This window comes from Balaenoptera ricei, chromosome 1 (assembly GCF_028023285.1).
Source record: "Balaenoptera ricei isolate mBalRic1 chromosome 1, mBalRic1.hap2, whole genome shotgun sequence".
Taxonomy (NCBI): domain Eukaryota; kingdom Metazoa; phylum Chordata; class Mammalia; order Artiodactyla; family Balaenopteridae; genus Balaenoptera; species Balaenoptera ricei.
This window is the reverse complement of record NC_082639.1, coordinates 104,204,631-104,225,936: the sequence shown is the minus strand read 5'-3', so window position 1 is coordinate 104,225,936 and position 21,306 is coordinate 104,204,631. Positions and strand designations below refer to the sequence as shown.

At 37.1% G+C, this 21,306-nt stretch overlaps 1 protein-coding gene across 1 annotated transcript in view; it reads left to right on the top strand.

The window, feature by feature from the left end:
• GDAP2 (ganglioside induced differentiation associated protein 2) overlaps positions 1-20,932 on the top strand; it is a 74,378-nt gene extending 53,446 nt beyond the window's left edge. The window contains exons 11-14 of the mRNA XM_059928850.1: positions 2,194-2,333; positions 2,635-2,689; positions 13,781-13,924; positions 18,098-20,932. Coding sequence (XP_059784833.1) covers positions 2,194-2,333; positions 2,635-2,689; positions 13,781-13,924; positions 18,098-18,145 — 387 coding nt within the window. The 3' untranslated portion in view covers positions 18,146-20,932. The remainder of the gene's footprint in view (positions 1-2,193; positions 2,334-2,634; positions 2,690-13,780; positions 13,925-18,097) is intronic.
• Positions 20,933-21,306: the final 374 nt, after the last annotated feature.

The window sequence follows — 21,306 nt, the reverse complement described above, 5'->3', positions numbered from 1 at the left end:
GTGCCGCACCCCGAGACCTTAGTGGGCTACAGTTTTATAATCAAAGGAAAAGTGGTGAGGGGGAGAAGACCACCTTCTTCCTCATTCTTGACTAGACGTCACACTTCTGTCATCATTTCCTCCTCCATGTCAGGCGGGGGAGTTTTCTTGTCCCTACACGGTCAAGCTGGGACTGTCATCAAAATTAGCCATTACTTTTAAATAATAATCATTGTTACCAAAGATGAATTGAAACTGTCAAAGTGGTCACACCCATTCACCCATTAATTCCATTTCTGAGAATTTGTACTAAGGAAATAATCCTAGGTTTGCAAGTAGCTGTAGGCCCAGAAATTGCCCAAATTGGAATACTTGGGCAAGGGACAACTGAATCCACGGGATAAATATGTAGATCTTCCTAGAACATCAATTGTAATAGACATGGACTGCAAAGGAGGAGAATCACTTTAATAAATAATTCTTAACCATAGTAAAAAAAAAAAAAACAATGTACTCAAAAGTGTAAAAATTAAATACAATTTTAAGATAAAACACAGTTGTGCAAAAACGGATAGTTGTATCTGGCTAAGCCCTTAAACTCCTGGTCACTGGTGTTTGGGTAAAAAAAATTGTGGAAGCCCTGGATTGGGCATGTTACTCACAGGCTCATTTGTGGCCCAAAATTATAACTTAAATTCCTAACAGGTAATTATTATGCATCCACAAATGGAATGTTCTGTGACCCTGAAAAATTATGGCTATAGAGGCAAGTACTATAGAGAGATGTTTATGGTATAATATCAATAGGAGAAGAAAGGACAGCTTGTATGTACATTGACCTTTTTGTGGGGGAGGGGGGCATGGTGTGAGTTTATGCATATCAGTATCTCAAAATGGATTTCATAGTTTTGGGGAGAATTTGTTCTCTACATTTTTCTGTCATGTGGCTATACTTCTTTATAATGAAAAAGATTCAAGCTAAAGACGGGAAGTTTGAAGCTGAAAATGGATATCTTGATTGCCTTGGGGAGGAGGTGGTGAGTGGATAGAAAGAGGACCAGAAGCAGTCTGGTAAGAGCAGAAATAATAATAAGAATACACACACATACACACAGGGGAAAAAACAACTGATAATCAGTATGACATTCATTCTCAGCATTCATAATGTGATTGATACCAATAAAAGCATAAACCCCTGCCTTTGATTCTGGTGTGTACTTGCATGGTGTTCTGGATGTTCGTGATGTATCATTTCATATATATTGTGAGGTCCAAACCAGGTAGCAACTGGAAAGATACTGTGTTTCCTTAGTGCCCTCCTCTGTCTGCTCTGGTAGCAGTTGGACCCATGCTAACTAATCCATGTTAGTCCATTCGAGTTAATGCCAAGGACTCCCCTGAGGAGGAATGGGGAAATAACCTGTTTGATAGTAATCCTTCAGTTGTTACCTCTTAGCTTCCTCTTTGTCATGGTTTATAGCTACACCACTGCGTCATGCTGGCCCTGCGCATATCGTGTCTCTGCTTTGTGTTTAATGTTTCTCTTAAATTTCATCCTTCTTGTAATGGCATATTCCTCTAACTGATCCAGGTCACATTAAGTTTGAGGCAGAGCAGAGAAGTGCTGCCCAGCCCACTGCCGTCTGCCCACTAAACCTGTTCTCATTTTCCTCGTTCAGTTCAACGTTAAAGATGCTAACAAAATTAGCCCTCAAAGTGAGCCATGTGAGGCATCACTTCTAATGTCCTTTTATAGTAATTCTTGGTTACGTGAGAGCCATGAGTCCGTTTCTCAGTGGAGACTGCAAAGACTTTCACTGAATGCAGGTAGAACCTTCAAGAATGATTAAAAGTCTAGAAATTCTCCCTCTCATGGTTTTGATACCGTTATTCCAGAGAGAGAAAACCTGGTAGTTGACTGAAGAGCTCTTTTGAGTATATGAAGAGTTGTTTGAGAGGATGGAGACTGGTGGTTCTCCTCCATCACTTAGAACAAGACAGAAAGGGACCATACTGTAGCATTATGTGAACTACTAAACACTGGCATGAGACACTTCCCTGAAGATCTTTTTAAAGAGGTACTCATTAGTCTGAGATGTCTCTCTGCAGTGCCTGGGGCACAGATTAGATTAAACTTCTGGGTTTTTTCTCTCTTTCGGCGTCTGTGAAATAGACTACTGTACAAAATGATCGTTATCTTTATTTTTCTTCTAGGCGCTCTTATATTTTATCCACGTAATGGATCACATTGCTGTGAAGGAATACGTATTAGTGTATTTTCACACACTGACCAGCGAATACAATCACCTGGACTCTGACTTCCTGAAGAAACTCTACGATGTTGTTGACGTCAAGTTAGTTATCTTCTCGAATTATGAAGGGGGAAAGCAGCTTTTTCCTTTCCGAGTATTAAGCAATAGCAGACATCGTTGTGTATTTTGTGAAAGGATAGTTCATGTAACTAAGATTTTTATTTTACTTAGATTGGATATTTTAATAATAGGCCCTCCTTAACTCCAGTTTATTTTGTATCAAAGTAAATTCATATGTAAACTTTTTCCTGCTTTTAAACACCTGGAAAAAGAGTTAATTGTTCATAATGGTGACTGGTTTTAGACATGGCTTATACTGACCCTTTTTTTGATTTTGAATCAGGTACAAGAGGAATTTGAAGGCTGTTTATTTTGTTCATCCAACATTTCGTTCAAAGGTAGGGTATTTATCTTTTTAGCTAAATCTTGAATTTAAGTGCACTACATGCCTGCATAATAAGATGTATTTCATCATCTTAATTCTTGCTATCACCGTTGTGTTGTGACTGCTAATTTCTTTGTTTACCCTTCCTTTTTAAGTGATCTTGAGTTGTGGTCCTAATATTTTGGTCCCATGTAACTCCAGTATCTTTGTAGGCGACCTTTACAGGCCTTTAGTCCCTCAGTCCTTGCCTCTTCGTGCTCTTTGTTAATCTGGGCTTTTTTCTGCCCTTGCTCCTGGCTAACTCCTGTTTATCCTTCAGATCTCAACTCAACAATTACTTTCTGTAAAAAAACCTCTCTGACCAATCCTGCCACTAGTAGGTACTCCTGCATTGTACTTCCTTAAGATTTTCTAGTCTTCTTTCATTGTTGTTTTTAATTCTAATTACTAGTTTAATTTTCTACCTTATGTGTTAGCCTGCCAGATCTGTGAGAGTTATTATATAGCTATCTTGCTCATAATTATATCCCTAATATCTAATCCTGCATCTTGATTTCATCAAGATATCTAGTCCTTTGGTCCTTTTACTTTTTCTGAAAATATCTTCTTTTTTTTTTTTAATCTTTATTTTTCTTCCCTATCCAGCCTAAAACTCATGTTCCATCACTTCAGCCACTCTTGTCAATAAATAACCTATGTCTAAAATAACCTATGACCTCTTAACCTTTCCATCACACTTGCCCATCCAGACCTGATCTTGAGCTATTCCATCATTCTGCTTTCTTCACTCCCATATCTGGGTTGCTGAGCAGTGATGGAGAAATCATAGAGCCATGTGAATTTGGGCTTCTCAGCAGACTCACGGGGCATTCACTGCTAGCGGTCCTTTGATGCTTCACTGAACAGTGTCCCAGCACGGCTGTCTGCTCCCCTCAAGCTCTGTCCTACCAGCAGTTCCTCACTCCAACAGATGGCCCTGCCTCATTCTTAGATGAGAACATAGAACACATCACTGAGGAGCTCCCTGTCTTCTCCCTCCCACCCCAAACTTACATGCCATCTCTTCCTATCATTGCCTCCGTTTATTCTGTCACAGAAGTGTGTTCTTTCTTAATGAAGGGCAGTCCCTCTACCTGTGCTCTGGATCCCATAGTGATAACAATAGCTAATGTTTACTAAGCACTTACTGTGTGCCAGTTCTTCCCATGAGTTATCTTGTTTAAGCCTTATAATCTATCTATGAAGTAGATAGTAGTATTATTCCCATTGGGTAGGCAAATAAATTGATCCTTAGAGAGATTAAATAACTTTTGCAAACTAAGCGACTGTAAAGTAGCAAAGGCTGGATTTGAATCTAGGCATTTGAATTCCAGAGCCTACACTCTTCTCTACACATATATTGAATATTTTCCCTGTCCTCAGGAACCTCTCTTCAGCAATTATCCTCTTTCTTATCTCCCATTTTTCTGGATCTAACTCATCAATTTTTAAACATGCTAAAGCCTCCGCTTATCTCTCTTCCCCTTTACAACCAAAATTTTTTAGTGTAATCTGTGCCCTCTGTGTACCATCTCCATTTGTCATACACCTGAAATTACTCCAGTGTGGGTCAGATCCCACTATGGCAACTAAAGCTGCTCACACTAAAAATGCCAGTAATTTCTGTTTTCCCTATACCCTTAAGCACAGTTATCACTTCTGCCTTGAAACACTTTGTCTTGGCTTCTTTGAAACTTACCCTGCCTAGTTTTTCTTCTACTTCTAGCCACTCCTTCTCAGTCTCCTTTGCGGTTCCCTCTTTCTCTGCTCATCGTTTGAGTGTTAGTGTCCCCAAATCCTCTGGCTTCTTTCATTCTGTACTTTCTTTTTCATTCCTGTGCTTTCAACAACCCTCCAAAATACATGCAATTCCCAAGTATACGTCTGGAGAGGCCGTAAAGTCTAATGTTTGAAAGCATGGATTTGAGATTCAGGTAACGTAGGTTCTAATCCCAGCTCTACCAGTTACCAACTTGTTTTCTCAGGCAAGTTGTATAACCTCTCTGTGCTTTAATTTCATCTTCTGTAAAGTGGGGATAATAGTAGTACCTACCTTGTGTAGTTGTCAGAAGGATGAAATTAGTTAATACATGTAAAACGCTTAAAACATTATCTGGCATACAATAAACACTCAGTAAATGTTAGCCATCATCATCATTCCTGTGCTTAGACCTGCATGTTGAACTTCTGATCAGATATCTTCACTTAGATGTCTTACAGGCCCCTGAAGTTCAACATTTTGAAAACAGAACTACTCATGTTGTCATCTCCCACTCCCTCCCAAACTGCTTTTTGTATTCCCTATCTTTGTAAATGGGACCACTGTCTACCCAGATGCCTAAGTCAGAAACAAGGGAGGCATCCTTGGGTACTTGCCTTACCTCATTCTCATCATACTGCATCACTTCTGTGTGCTTACTATTGTCCAATTCTATGCCTGTGTCTTTAGTCCCACTGCCTCTACTTTAGTTCATCCCACCATCATCTCTTACCTCAAAGGATGCAGCAAAAACCTAATCAGTATTCACGTTGTCCTGCCTCCAGTATAGCACTATTCCAGGTGCCTTCAGGCCTGCCTAGTGAAATTTTCTTATAATATTAATATAAGAAGTCAAAAATATTTACTGTTTACTATAGGGGCTTTTGTAAAAGTTTGCCAACCCCTGGTCTAGGCTAAGAAAAAAAGAAGAACCTGAATATATCAGTGAGGTTTGGAGAAAAGATGACTATTTTTTGGGTGTAAAATCCCAGGATTTAGTGATTTATTAAATGAGTACAAGTGAGAGAAAGGACTGTGTCATCCATGACTCCCAGGTGTCATCATATGTAGGGACCATGGATTGGGATGTAAATTTGAGAGCATCATCAAGTAAATAGAGCTTTAACTCTTTAAAAAGTGTTAATGAATAAAATCACAGACTTAGACCAAAGAAGACAGCTAAAGACAGAGCCCTGGGATCAGGGAAGGAGATCAAGAAGAAGTAATCAAAAAGCAGCAGGAGAACTAAGATTGGCTAATGCTGTGGAAGCCAGTGGATGGGAAAAGCATCAGAGATGGTAGAAATAGTTATTATTTTAAAGCACTGTGGAGAAATTAAGTAAGATAAGTAGTGAAAAGTCCTCATTAAATTTCATAACTAAGATGAGTGAAGGCTTCAGTGAGAATGTTTTCCACTTTGGGATTTGTCACTGTTTACAAAATTGTTGTCTGTCATTGAAATACCATCTTTAAATTTTGCATGAAGTATTTTAATAATTCTTTTAAAAATTGCAAATTTCTTTTAGGTCCCTCAGTGTTAGAACAGCACAGTAGAAAGTGCTATGCTTATGGGAACACTGCTTGGCAAGGCTTAAAAAAATAAAGTAAAACACTTTGTAAAACTGTAAAACTGTGTGAACAGTCAATTAAATCACTTTGTCTTTCCTACTCTTCTTTCAGTTGAGTTCTGATTACATGGTCTTATCAGATAATATATTATTAACCTTCCCACTATTGGAAAAGTTAATTTTGTTATGCTCAGCAGGTGGCTAATTTTTTCTTTCTATAGCACATAAGGAAGAAGTGCTTGACTATTTCCCAAAATCTCATCATCCATTTATTTTTTTTATTCATCCAGTAGCTACTGAAATTTTTTCTTTAATGGAGACAAACAGAAGAGTATGTCGGTTTTTAGCATGTCTTCGCAAGAATGTCTGCTATCCCCACTTGTATTCAGTATTGTACTGGAGGTTTTAACTAGTGTAATATGGCAAGAAAAAGAAACAAAATGCATATAGTTTTAGAAAGGAGTAAATAATGCTGTCTTGATTGTCATTAACAGATGACATGATTATCTATGTAGAAAACCCTATGGTATCCTCAAGAATGCTACTAGAACTGATGAGTAACTTTTAGCATGGTTTCAGGGTTTAAGATCAATATTCAAAAATCTATTATATATATTAGCAAGAAACAAATTGAGATTTAAAAAGCAATATAATTTAAACTAGCATCAAAAATACTAAGTACTTAGGGATAAATATGACAAAAGATATGAAAGACTTGTATAATACACTGTACAAGTTATGTATACTGCAAAACATTAATGAGAGAAATTAAAGGAGACCTAAATAAATGAAGACATATACTGTTTTTATGGATTAGAAAACTGAATACTGTTAAATTGTCAGTTCTTTCTAAAGCTATAGATTCAATTCAATCCCAATCAAAATTTCAACAAGGTTTTTTCTGTAGAAATTCAATTAACATGCAAAGAATCTAAAATAGCCAAAACAACTTTGGAAAAGAAGAACAAAGTTGGAGGACCAACACTACCTGCTTTCAATGCTTATTCTAAAGCTACAGTACTCAAGACAGTGAGGTATTGGCATGAAGATAGACAAAGAGATCAATGGAGCAGAATTAAGAATCCAGAAATAGATTCACGTATTTATGGATAACTGATTTTTTACAAAAGTGCAAAGTCAGGTCAGTGGAAAAAGGATAGTCTGTTCAACAAACAATATTGGACCAATTGGATATCCATATGCCAAAAAAAAAAAATGAACTTTGATCTATATCTTGTATCACATAAATGGATCAAGGACCTAAATGTAAAACAAAACTTTTTAAACTTCTAGAAGAAAGTATAGGTGAAAAAGCTTTGTGTAGCCTTGAGTAAAGCAAATATTTTTTAGATACAACACCAAAAGCACAATCCATAAAAGAAATTGAACTTTATTAAAATTAAAAACTTCTGCTCTTTTAAAGATAACAGAATGAAAAGATCAACCACACAACCACAGCCTGAGAGAAAATCTTTGTAAATAAAACATGTATCTGATAAAGGACTTATCTTTAGAATATATAAAGAAATCTGAAAACTTAATAATAAGGAAACAATTTAGAAATGGACAAAAGATTTGGGCAAAATACTTCACCAAAGAAAATATACAGATGGTAAATAAGTAAATGAAAAGATGTTCAGCACAATTAGTTATTAGGAAAGTACCAATGAAACCAAAACGAGATATTACATTCCTATTAGAATGGCTAAAATTTAAAAGACTGTGTATCAAATGTTGGTGAGAATGTGGAAGAACTGGAACTCCCAAATAGTGCTGATCAGAACGTTAAATGGTATAGAAAGTTTGGAACACAATTTAGCAGCTTATTTAAAGAGTTAAACATACACCTACTGTGTGATCCAGCCATTCCACTCATAGATATTTACCCAAAACAAATGAAAGCATATCCATTGCCTGTACACAAATGCTCATAGCAGTTTTATTTGTTATAGCCCCAAATTAGAAGCAACCCATATGCTCATCACTGAGAGGATTGGTAACCAAACTGTGGTATATCCATACAGTAGAATACTACTCAGCAATAAAAAAAGAATGAACCGTTGATACATGCAACAGCACAAATGAATCTCAACATATTTACGCTGAATAAAAGAAGTGTGTACATAACAGACGAGTGTCCATACTATGTAATTCCCTTCATATAAAATTCTAGGGAATACGAACTAATGTATAATTTTTCTACAGAAAGTAGATCAGTGATTATCTGTGGACAGGGAGGAGGGGCGGGAGGGAGGAGTTACAGAGGACCTTGAGAACCTGTAGGAGTGATGGGTATGTTCATTTTCTTTCTTTTTTTGTTGTTTTTGCTGTTGTTGTCGTTGGCTGCGCCGCGTGGCTTGCGGGATCTCAGTTCCCCAAGCAGGGGTTGAACCCAGGCCACGGCAGTGAAAGCCCAGAATCCGAACCACTAGGCCACCGGGGAGCTCCCAGTGTTCATTTTCTTGATTGTGATGATGGTATCATGGGTGTATACGTAATGTCACAACTAAACAAATTTTATCCTTTAAATATGTGCAGTTTATTGTAAGTCGGGTATATCTTAATAAAACGTGTTTTTTTTTCTTTATTTTTAAACCGCATGAGATGTCACTGCACTGCCACCAGAATGGCTAAAGTTTAAAAAACTGACAATACCAGATATTACCAATGATGTGGAGTAACTGGAATTCTCCTACAGTATAAGTCACAATGTGAATTTGTGCGACCACTTTGAAAAAAGTTATGACAGTTTCTTATAAACTCAATATATACCTAGTCTGTGACTGAGCAATTCCAATACTAGGTATTTACCCAAGTGAAATGAAATATATGAGCATAAAAAGACTTCTACAGGAATGTTCACTGCAGTATTAATCATAGCAGCCAGTGACTGCCAGCCAAGGTGTCCATCAATAGGATTATGAATAATTAAACTCTGCTGTATACTTGTAATGGAATATTTCTTGGCAATAAAAGAGAACATAGATACTACTGATATACACAGCAGCATGAAGGAATCTTAAAAACGTTATGCTGAGTGAAGGAAGCCTTACGTAAAAGAGTCATACTGTATAATTCCACTTATATGAGATTCTAGAGCAGGCAAAACTAATGCATGGCAGAAAAAAAATCAAAACAGTGTTTGCTTCTGGGAAGAGGGGTATGAGGGAACTTTCTGGGGTGATGAAAATGTTTTGTATCTCAATAGGAGTTTTGCTAATACAAGTGTGTACATTTGTCTAACCAGCAAAAGTACACTTAAAATCTGTGTATTTCATCGAATGTAAATTTTATAGCAAACTGAACAAACACTGAACTCTAGTTAAAGATATGAATGCTGTATTTGGGGAACGTTTACTGATGTCTGCAGTTTACTTTGAGATGCAGCAAAAAAGTAAGATGGGTTAATAGATGCATAGAGGAACGGATAGATGTGTGATGAAGAAAACTTAAGGAAAATGTTAATGATCATCTGAGTGATTTCTGTACCAGTGTTCCCTGTAAAATTCTTTCAACTTTAGTGAATGTTGGAACATTTTCATAATTTTTTTAATGGAAAAAAAACTTTTTTTACTTTTGTCACAAATTCAGACTTATCCGAAGAGTGTTCCTCTGTACCAGACTTACGAGAATACATAGCCACTGTTTGCTAAGATCTGACTTTTAACCCCTCCTTCCCCACACAAGAGAGTCAGTGAATAGCTATCTTTCCCCCACTGCGACACCAATGGATAGACATTACCAGAAATTTCAGTGTTAGAGCCACTAGCTTTGGTTGTCACACCACTGGAATTGCTTCAGGTAGAAGTCAGTGCGAATGGCAGGTAGGCAGAGGCTGAAGAGCAGATGTATAAAATGAAAAGCATTATGTTACCTTTCCATAATATTTTGGGATGGAGAAAATGATGGAGGATTGAGAAAATAAAACCCATGTGTAATGAAATCCGCCATTATTTTATACTAAGTCAAAAACTGTAAATGGAGTCGTTGTAATTATAAAATAATGAGATGAAATCAAGGGATAATAAAACAATAGAATCACTGTTCTGATTTCCATACTTCTCAGATCTTTTCCAGGGCACTCCACCCAATGTGATAAGTTGACTGCTCATATAAATCACTACTCTTTTTCTTTCTTGAAGTTCACTAATAGAACATGAACTAATAGTATTTAAACCCACTGTTGATTCTGGCTCTAGTAGATGACCTAAGTGCATACATGTGTGAACAATCTTTTCCTAGTTTATGTTGTCTTGTGATCCCATGTTCTTGGCCGTGCGTTTGTGAATAATTGGATGAAAGAATTTCTAGCATTCACAGAATATCATAGCAGCCTTTTTTTCAAATTTTTAATTTTCTTCAGTTTTTTAAAATAGTAGATACTGAGTAGAGCAAGTTTACCTAAATAAATATATATCTATGACTTATGTTGTAAATAACTGAAAATTAAAAGCTGAGCTATATAAAAATAAAATGAAAATAACTCAAGACAATGCTCTTGGGTCTCCCTGAATGGAAAACTTTTAACTGGGTTTCCACTTCTGTCTACTTTGAGTAATTTTCTCTTGCTCATGCCTAAAGAATGTAAAGGAGGTAATGGGAGAAAATGCAACAGAGAAATGTGTTTGTCTTTCAAAGAGTGTGTGCCTAAGATCACTGCCCATTCTTCCCCAACCCAGTCTTCTCTTTGAATTTACCTCCACCAGCTCACCGTGTCAGTACATGCAGCATAGTCAAGGGTCCTTTCATAGAACTGTGTAACTAAGAGGGACTTTAAAAATCATTGAAGTCCAACTTGCTCGTTTTGTAGATGAAGAGACTGAGGCCCAGATTGAAGTACAACTTGTTTTTGTAGAATGAAGGAATATTTGACCATCCCTAAATAGTACTAAAGTAATAAGTCCAGAAGTATTTGTTAATTCTCTCAATACATGTTGAATTGCTTACTTTTCATGTTGAGCATTAGTTAGACCCTATAAATCCCTATAAATATGGTACTGAAGAAGAGAATCCCCACACGGGGGAATTTAGTCTATTGAGAGAATCAGCTACTACCACACAGAGTGTCAGTTATGTAGTAATATGAGTAAACACGGCGTTGTTGGAACGCTTAGAGGGAAGATGCTTCTCCAGCTTTGGCTGGAGTGTAGGTACTCAGTGAAAGCTTCCTCACAGAGGTGAGTTCTGACCTGAACTCTGAAGGACAATTCTTAGCCAGGCAAAGAATTGAGGAAAAAGGTTTCAGGACTAAACGAGCAGCATGTAAAAAGGTCCTGAGGTAAGAGACAGTGGAACACAAATACCCTGTGTAGTCCCTTCTAGTTCCGTAATTTTATACCTTTTTCCACGTAGCACAGCTCCTTGCCTGTGATAGGTGTTCGTGTGTTTCTTTGGGCCATTCATTGCATTTAGTACTTTTTGCCTTAGGAAGTTGTTGTTATTATGCTTATAAGCTGGCTCCTTTTCTAGAGGCTAAGCCCCCATTAGAGGAATGGCCAGGTCACTGTTACCCTGTATCACCTACAGCTGTGCCCAATGCTTAGCACATAGTAGATTCCCAGTAGATGTGTAACTCCTTGCACAGTGTATCTCCTGACACATCCACAAGGTTCTTCTCCGTTCTGACTCTACAATCTTTATTTTCTTAAACTCTTCCTAGAATCTCTAAAATCTTCATGGTCTCTCCATAGCACTTACTAGTTTATCAGCTAACTGGTTGTAGAGCTCCTAATCTAGTTTCCAGAAGTTTGTATCAATTAGGTATAAAACAGCATGTGCTTTGAAAACAAAAAAAAACTGATGTAAAACACTGGGGATTGGAGTGTAATTAAGTGACAATCTAATCTGATTTAAATTAACTCACTTGGTTCTAGAAAGGCTGAGTGCCTCCCCGCCCCCTCCACTACCCTCCAAATAAGCTTGGTAAGATGAGAGGATACAGAGGGTAATGTTAGTATCTGAGGCCTTATACCAGTCATTGGTCGTATAGCCGAAATAGAATAGTGACCCAGGCCATGAAACTCAGTATGAAATAGGCCTTATCTTCATTCATTCATTCTTTTTCAAATACTTGAGAATGCATGGTCTGTCTGTACCTTCTAAAACTTTAGACCATTCTATGATTGTCTGCCAAGTACTAGGGAAATTATAGAAGTGAATATAAGAAACTACTTATATTCCTATGAAGTAAGATAAATGCTATAAATGAGATTTAAACATAAGGTTATGTGAATTCAGTAGAGGGGGTAATCTGTTTGGAGCTGTAAGGGAGAAATAATGGTAGAGATGAGTCTCTACCGAGTCTTGGAAATTTGGATAAGATTCTGATAGAGATAAGTGTAATGTTGTCTCTGTTATTCCTTGCCTTTTCTCATAAGTAGGTATGAAGACAGTATGTTGTATTAGGGACCAGGAATATGTGAAAGGTTTGGAGCAACCACTGAAAAACATGATAGGGTGTCAAAGAGAAATTTAAAAAATGATTGGCAAGTGCCCAAAGTGGCATGTACTGTATTTATAATGTACCCAGTTATATACTGGAATGTACTATGCCAGTGCACTGAGAATTCATATGCATATGTTACCTTCTTTAAATAAAATGAGGATAGCAGTAACATTGTACCTACCTCATAGAACTGTTGTATAAGCTGTTGGTAAACATGACTAATTATGATTGTCAGATTGGACAGATGAACAAGAATTTGTAAATTCTAGCTATTGCCTAGCTCATGCCAGTATTGTTTGCTATCAAGAATTCTCTCGGGGCTTCCCTGGTGGCGCAGTGGTTGAGAATCTGCCTGCTAATGCAGGGGACACGGGTTCAAGCCCTGGTCTGGGAAGATCCCACATGCCACGTAGCAACTGGGCCCGTGAGCCACAACTGCTGAGCCTGCGCGTCTGGAGCCTGTGCTCCGCAACAAGAGAGGCCGCAATAGTGAGAGGCCCGCGCACCGCGATGAAGAGTGGCCCCCACTTGCCACAACTAGAGAAAGCCCTCGCACAGAAACGAAGGCACAACACAGCCAAAAATAAATACATAAATAAATAAATTTAAAAAAAAAACTTTATTAAAAAAAAAAAAGAATTCTCTCTTTTTTTGGAACCAACAAATTTTGCAGACTAGCTTTTATAGAAAGATTGCAATATCGTGAAGGGAAATGAGCAAAGGTGGCTCCACGTCTGCAGAAGATTCACTTTGACTGAGAAAGAGACTGCATGCCAAGTGTCAACTGAAAAATAAATGTCTCAAAACTTGGCAAAAATTTTCAGTCTCATTTGAAGTAATGAAAAGAGTTTATGAGATTTGGAGATGTTAACCATTTTCAAAGTACCAGTGAATCAGTTCTTCCATCAAATAATGCAGTGGTTTTGACCACAGCCCACAGTAAGAAGCATATTATATTACATCCCAACACATGACACGCACTGGAGCACATAGACATGTAACAGAAACTGAAGCTTCATGAGACAAAGCTCATCTTACTACATTCCCTAGTGATTGTTGCTCTAGCATGTTTCTTTCTGTTGTTTTTAATACTGTTCACAATCCACTAAACTGATTGCATAATCCACTGATGCACTACAACCTGCACTTTGAAAAACACTGCTTGTTACAAGATTTTTTTGATATCAATTTCAATTTTGAAATAGTTTTTACCTAGCATAAATTTTCAAAATCATGTGTGTATTTCCAATTCAGGCCACTGGCTTAAATTATTTTTTTTCTTCTATTAATCAGGTATCAACATGGTTTTTTACCACCTTTTCTGTCTCAGGACTGAAGGACAAAATCCACCATGTGGACAGCCTCCACCAGCTGTTTTCTGCCATCTCGCCAGAACAGATCGACTTTCCTCCTTTTGTCCTTGAATATGATGCCAGGGTAAGAAGTAGCAGGAATTCTCCCTTACCTGCTGTATTATCTTAACTATTTTATAGTGCAAGTGCGTCTGAGCACGTCATCTTTTCATTGTGAGATGATAATAATGCAATTAATGTCTTTTAATAAACTTGATAGTATCGTTTGACATTCTTTTCCTGTGGTAACTTTAGGAAAATGCTTGGTTCTAAGGGGGGCGCCTTTCCCCCAGTAAACTTTTCAATGGGAAGTATTTCTGCTGTAGGTTTATAGCCAATCCTTGCTTGTGCTGTCAGTTTTCCACCACCTTTGAGATACACCTCTCCCTAATTTTGTTAAGACTGAATGGCTTTTCATCTGCATAAATAGAGCCAGAAGAATCTGTTGGTGTCCGACATTTTCAGCGTTAATTGTAAGCCAGGTCGCCTATCCTAGTCTTTACCCTATGAGAAGTTTCATTTTGCTAAAAGTTTGTATAAGTGACAACCAATACGTTATTCCTTACAGATACATTTATGAATCTATTAAACACTAAGAAAGGACTACTCTAGAATTTCTTCAAAGCTCTATTCCATTGTACTTATTCACGCTATCACTTTAGTAGTTAAAAACAGAGAAGTAAGTAACACGCTTGGCCAAAAGGTTATCAATTGCCTTATTTAATTATTGCTGATTGCATATTTTTATGCATGAATCAGAGAATATATTTGCAGGTTATATTAAGCTTAAAATGAATTATTCTTCCTTAATTATTGTACAACATAGGTACAGTAAAGTAAATATCCTACAAGACATTTTCTCTCTAACGTTTCTACAACTTCAGTTATGATTTCTGTTACCCTTTATGTGAAGAGCAAAGTATTTAATGTGTTCTAATGGCTAACAAAATGTCATGTTTTGCTTTTGCACAAAGAGGATTTGTAATTGGAGTCGCTGGATCATAAATACAAAGATTGTTGAATATATGGGAGGCAGAAAAAAAGAGCATCCGGTTTTATTTCTTGCAGATTGGTAGAGCAGAAAATTGCCTTATTATTTTTTTGAACTATATATCACTCTTCTTCATATTTTTTAAAAAATGGATAGCTGGAAACGTGAAAGGCACTGAAACACATTTTGATACCAAAAATTTGGAATGATGATTCAAAGCTAATGTCTAGATTTATCATTTATTTTCTGGTGTAGAAATATATAAGTTAGGATGTACTGGTTAGGAAACCCAAAAGACCAGTTTTTAAGCCAACATGTTTTCTATATACTTAACGGCCTACAAAGCAGGCTTTCATTAAATATCAACACCACACTCAAGCTTGGTTTTGTTTTTTTGTTCTGTGTGTATGTGTTTTTAGTGTTTTTTTTTTAATATTTTGTATATCAAATACAGGCCTAATTAATAATGTGATTAATCAAAATGAAATAAAATAACCTACAATCTAACACTTAGGTCACTAGATCACCTTTCTGTACCTGTATTAGAGCTTTCTAAAACTGAGATATCAGGCCATCTATATATAAAGGCCAAAGAGAGGAATGAAAAGAGAGAAGAAACAGAAGAAGGTGTCAGGAGATGATGTGGAAAGGGCAGGCAGAGGGCAGATCCCTAGATACACTGCAGCTTTGCACATTATGCTGCGGTACGTTGGCTCCTTCGTAGTTGGTGGGGAGTGTTGAGCAAGGGAGAACTGCCATTGTGTTCCTGTTTAGAAAGATGGCTAAAGAAACAGTGTAGAGAGGGACCAGACAAGGGTAAAACTGTAGACAAGGATCAATAAGAGGCTGTCAGAGGAAGCCAGAGGAGAAATGAGACTAGAGCCAGGCAGCGGTAGTGGTAATGGCAAGGGTTTGAAGATCTTAGAGATAGTTAGAAGTAGACGTTTTAGGGAATAGAATCCACAGCATTATGGTGACTGAGCAGCCAGCCATTGGGAGGAATGAAAGAGGAAAGAAGCCCGAGGTGACTAACAAAGTTTCTGCTTTGGGAGACTTGGAGAATGGTGTCGCCACCATCCCAGAGAGGCAATTTGGAGGAAGAGCACCGGGGGGGGGGGGGGGGGGGTCTTGGAGAAAACAGACAGGTGGTCTGTTCAGTTTGTGACACACTAGGTTTGAGGTGCCCCATGGGACACTGAGGTGAAAGTCTAGAAGGTGGTTGGATAGTACCTTGTAAAGAAAAGTTTTCCTTTGCTAGGAAGAATTAAAAATATGATTAGAGAAAAGGAAACGAATGTAGAGTTGGTCAGTTTTATTATCGTATTCAAGTGTGCTTTGCCCATAGTCCTTTACTTGGTGAAGGTATGACGTGGTTGGTTGTTGGCAGTGAGCTTCTATTTTTCTGGGTCTTATGTGACTTAGTGACATAAATTTTATAGGATTAAAAGGAATCTTTGACAGTAATTAGAAGGTAATTTTTATCTATCTAGATCAAAATGGTACTGAGATCATTTCAGAAAGGGAGCTAGTCAGCATTCTTAGAGTCAAAGAAGAGAGTGTAGAGATTTACCTGGTAACAATTCTTCAAAGTTCTGTGATTGTTTCCAGAAATAGAGAAAGTATTCGATTGCTCGGCAGTCTCTTCCACAGTGTGAGACTAATATAAAAGCTTTATTTCATAGCATTAAGAATTAGATTTTCCCTTCTTACTTTATCACAATTTAATGTAGATACAGGAAGCCTAGAAAAATACCGTAGTGGAATGGAATGGAGAAATCTTAAAGATGGATCGTGAACCATTTCTTTTCAGTTGAACTTCAGGATAGATTTCTCTCTTCAGGCATGTTTCTTAAGCATAGCTTCTATGCATATTGAGGATACTGGAGTGATTAGTATAACAGATCCTGGTAGGAAATTCTAAAATACAGAAAAAAAATGTTTTCATTAATTTTTGTCAAGTATCCTAAAATGTAGCCAATCTTTGGATTTGTTTCTACTGAAATTTTTTTTTTAACCTGGTCAGATTTATAATCAGAAAGTTAAAAAAAAAAAAAAGAAAAGAAAAAAAGAAGAAGAAAGTAAGTTTTCCTAGATATTCTCTTGTTTTCCTGGTTATGGTCCCAGGATCAATTTCTCCTCCAGGGCATCTGCTCTGAAGAATGGCAGAGCTTTTGATTCACTTAGTCACTCAAATAACATTTAACTGCCTATTATGTTCAAGACTGGATGGATTTAATGCTCCATAACTATAATGTAAATATACCCTAAAGCAACGCTGTTTTCATCCTACCTTTCATTCTCCATATCTAACTATTATCTTACATTCATATTAAACATTTTTTGTTTATGGTTTACTGAAAAACAAGTTACTTGTCAAAGAAATACTTTCCTAAGTAACAAGAAATGAATCTTAAGTCTCATAAATATAATTTAGGGTCTATCTACCATAAAGCTAACTGTCTTGACTTTTATAAGGTAAAGTTAGCCAAAATAAGGTCAAAAAATTTCCTTACACTGATTTATTGCTTTCTACATTTGACATTAAAGTTCTAGCATTCATTTCTCCACCTTGATCTTGAACGCCCTAAAAACTGTCATTGTTAAAAGCCTCGCCACTCAGGCATGTCATGGAGAAGACTCATTTCTGCCAACACAGTTGTAATTATTAAATTCCTTGATGATGATTTTTGTTTCATAACTCAAAGATTCGGCACACAGCAAGACAACACAGCCTAACAAAAAATTCACTTTGTTATAAAGCAGAAACTAACACACCATTGTAAAGCAATTATACTCCAATAAAGATGTTTAAAAAATAATAATCATCATCATCTGGGCTTTAGATTTGGATAGACATGGATTTAAAATTCAGGCTCTCCTGGTTGCCAGCTTGGTGACCTAAGGTGAGTTATGCCATCTGTGTGATCCTTAGTTTCCTGTTCTGTAAAATGAGGATGTTACCTACTTCGTGGCATTATGTTGTGAGGATATAAAAGGATAATGAAAGAAAAGTGCTGATTAAGTGTCTGGCATATAGAATGTTCAATAAATGGTAATATTTTTAAATATCATCATCCTGATTACCTCTGCCTACATTATACCAACTCTGACTGACTCCAGTGGAACTGCTCTGTTGGCTTGAGGGCCTGCTCAGGGCCAGGCATGTGCTAGACATTTTCCATACGTTAGCTCTAAATCCCTTTCTTTTACATTCCCAATTACATTGATCTTATTATTTAATGTTCTTGTCTTTTTTTCTTTCTGCAGGAAAATGGGCCTTATTATACATCTTATCCCCCATCACCAGATTTGTGATCTGCTATCTTTCAGTGCTGCTGGTTTCTAAGGACACCACTTTCTCCAGAGATCACTACCTATTGAAGTGATATTCATTTTTGCTGTACAGCTCCAGAGAGCCTTTTGTCCCCACCTCTCTGGTATTTTTTTATTGACTGTATATTTTCTGGCACATAAGCAATCTGAAAATGGTAGGCCATTCTGAACTGTGCACTTATTTTAAATTTGTATATTTGTATCAAATGAAAATGTTCACTTTTCGAGGGTTGTTAATAGAAATTGGGGAGCAACTTTTGAGTATCTTCAGTCTCCTGAAAGGACACTGGATTCTCCATTAGACAAGCCACAATATTGTTCACATCATCTCTTTAACATTGCACGCTTTCTTTGTGTACTCAAGTGTTTCTCAAAATATATGGAACCAATGTATGCTGAATGGATGCCTTGTTTGCTTCAGACCCTGGCATTACGTTTTATACAAATAATTCAGTTATGATAAAAGAGAATTGTCTGGGATCAAGGATGTAGAAATGTATCTGATCAAAAACGTCAAAATCGTTAGCAAAATATAGGTCTTAGAATTTTACCGCACCAGTTAAGACCGAGACTTAAGGACTAAAGTTCCTTAGATGGTATGATTTAAGATTGTCACTGTTCTGGTCTCAACAGTGGGGGAAAACAAGACTGTTTCTTCAGCCTTTTTCCTATCATCATAGATGGTTTGGTCTCCTTATTCAACAGGACTGCGCATATTAGTACTCTTAAGTGGAGGGCGTCTCCTAAGATGCCATCAGTGAGTGTTAGAGAGAGTGCCGCTTTCCCAGAGTCATGAATGATTTTGTTTGGCTCTTAGGTCTGCTTTCTCTAAGGACATTTCCTAGCAGTGTGTCTTGAGTTGCCTACATCAAAATGAAGGGAGTGTGTTGCAGTGAACAAAATTCCAGACCACTTTTGCAACTCAGGCTCTATTTGTGCCTTAGCTTGAATAAAAATTAGAATTATGCTACCTACCTCACAGAGGTATCATGAGGATAACATTTAGAAAGGGTTTTTGACATCTTTGGATGAAAAATGCTAGGAGAGTTTGTGTGGTGGGGTGTCTTTAGTTAGTTTTTAAATGATAACAAATATCCTTGAGGGAGTGCAACAAGGCACTCCTCTTGTCTTTGGCACCTTTTGAGTGATTTCCGTTTTCTTGGGACAACAGCTGTTAGTGCAAAACACCAACCCTTAGGACCTCCTTCCTACTTTGTCCAGAATGTCTTCTGTCCTACTCCTCTTTCAGTGCTACACTTTAACAAGAGGCATATGTTAGCCGTTTTAAACACTACTTCTTGAATTAAGGTCAAACCATTATCATTTCCATCAGGGTTTCTTCATATTCCTTTTGAATCCTACGTTCACTCCCCATCTCTCTCACCCCATCATGTACACTGGCAGTTCAGAGAAGAAAAAGTAGAACTCTTCTGTTCTAATGTGCTCAGGATTGGTGCTTCCAAGGGTCCCACTCCCCTATGTCCAGATTAATTCTTCAGTGGAGATAAAAGAAACATATTTCTTCATTTATTCCAGAGAACCCCCCCGGCCATAGTTGTGTTAACCCCATCCTCTGTTTTCCCATATAAGCAAGAAGGGGCTTTACATTTCTCAGATAAGCAGTCTTATCTTTTGCATGTAATGGACACATTTGCTTTGTGCCAGAAATCAAAACCACGTGTTCCTTACATATACTTACTTGTTAAGGACTTCCTGTTATGTTCCCTAAGTCATCAGGTCTAGACAGCCAGTCAAATGTCTGGTATTAAGCTTCATCTCAAACAGTACTCCTTTCATCCCTTGAGCCTTGACCTTTAGAAATCTGAAAAATTAGCTTCATCTTCTCCAGTATATATGAGGTGTCGTTTCACTAGGAGCAGTTGTAGAAATATGCCATCTTTTCTCTGTTAAAGCTGGACTTGGCTACCTCACGTTGGCATCTGGCCTGAATCATTTCCTCTATAGATAATAGAGGGTGCAAGCTACTTTACTATTTGAAAGGGAGCAAATTTTACAATTTCTTATAGGCAATAATTTTGAAAGGATGTCCCTTTGGTATATTCGCAGCAGTATACTAATGATTAGTAACACAAGCAAGAATGTTCAATTGCTGTCCTAGGGTGTAAAAGTGGTATGGGACTATGTACATATCAACTGCATTTTATAATTTAATGGTGACTAAAGATAAGGTTGCTCTGCTCAGTGAAACTGAATTTGGTATGGGACCAAGTACATGCTTTTATAGCTGTCTGAAGTGTTATGTAATGAAGGTCTTTCAACGTACTAAATCCTAGGAGGGGAACATAGTGACCTTGATATTGAAATGATAAAGTAATGTTCACTATATATCTGCCTTTGTCAGAAGGTTGGATAGCCTGGGTAACACATGCCACCTTCAAGGACACATTAGAGGGAGGATAAAGGGGTGGAGATGACCACTAGCATCTGATGTTAATTCAGAGCACCCTCAAGTCCTTAATTTAGTTAAACTTTGGTCATGCCAAATGCTAGTTGAATTGAGGAAGAAACTACTTACAAAATATTAATTTAATTCATTAATTAGTTCTTGCAAGGCATAATGTGAATTATAAAACAAGTATGTTTCTTGCTTCAGCATATATTTGGATTCTTAATTAATCTATATTTATTTCATTATTTCTTGATAGCAAAAATGACCTCTTGAAAAAAACTCAGTATTTATTAGACTCTTAAACCTTAGAGACCAAGTGGTTCATATTTTAAAGATCTTCTTTTCTTTAATATATATCTTAGTTCATCGGCTGGTGCTCTATTATATTTATTTTTTGCAAAGTAATCCATCTGCAGTAGTTTGAGACTAATTAACAGGATTTTTGGTAGCGTAAATGGATGTAGATTTTTGATCAAATATCTGAAGTTTAAAATGATTAAAATATCTCCTATTTCTAGAGAGAGATGAGTGTAATCACTGTATTAGAAAAACGTGGCTTGCCTATTTCTGCCTGTCTTCTGTTTGCCTAGATATTGTTTAATAAATTCAAACTGTAGGTAATGGTTTAATCTTTTCTTTGCAGCAGTTCATAGGAAAGCAAGAAAATGTAGTTAGAAGCTAAAACTCACTCTTTGTGTTTCCCCTGGTACATTGTGTATGTATGTATATAGAG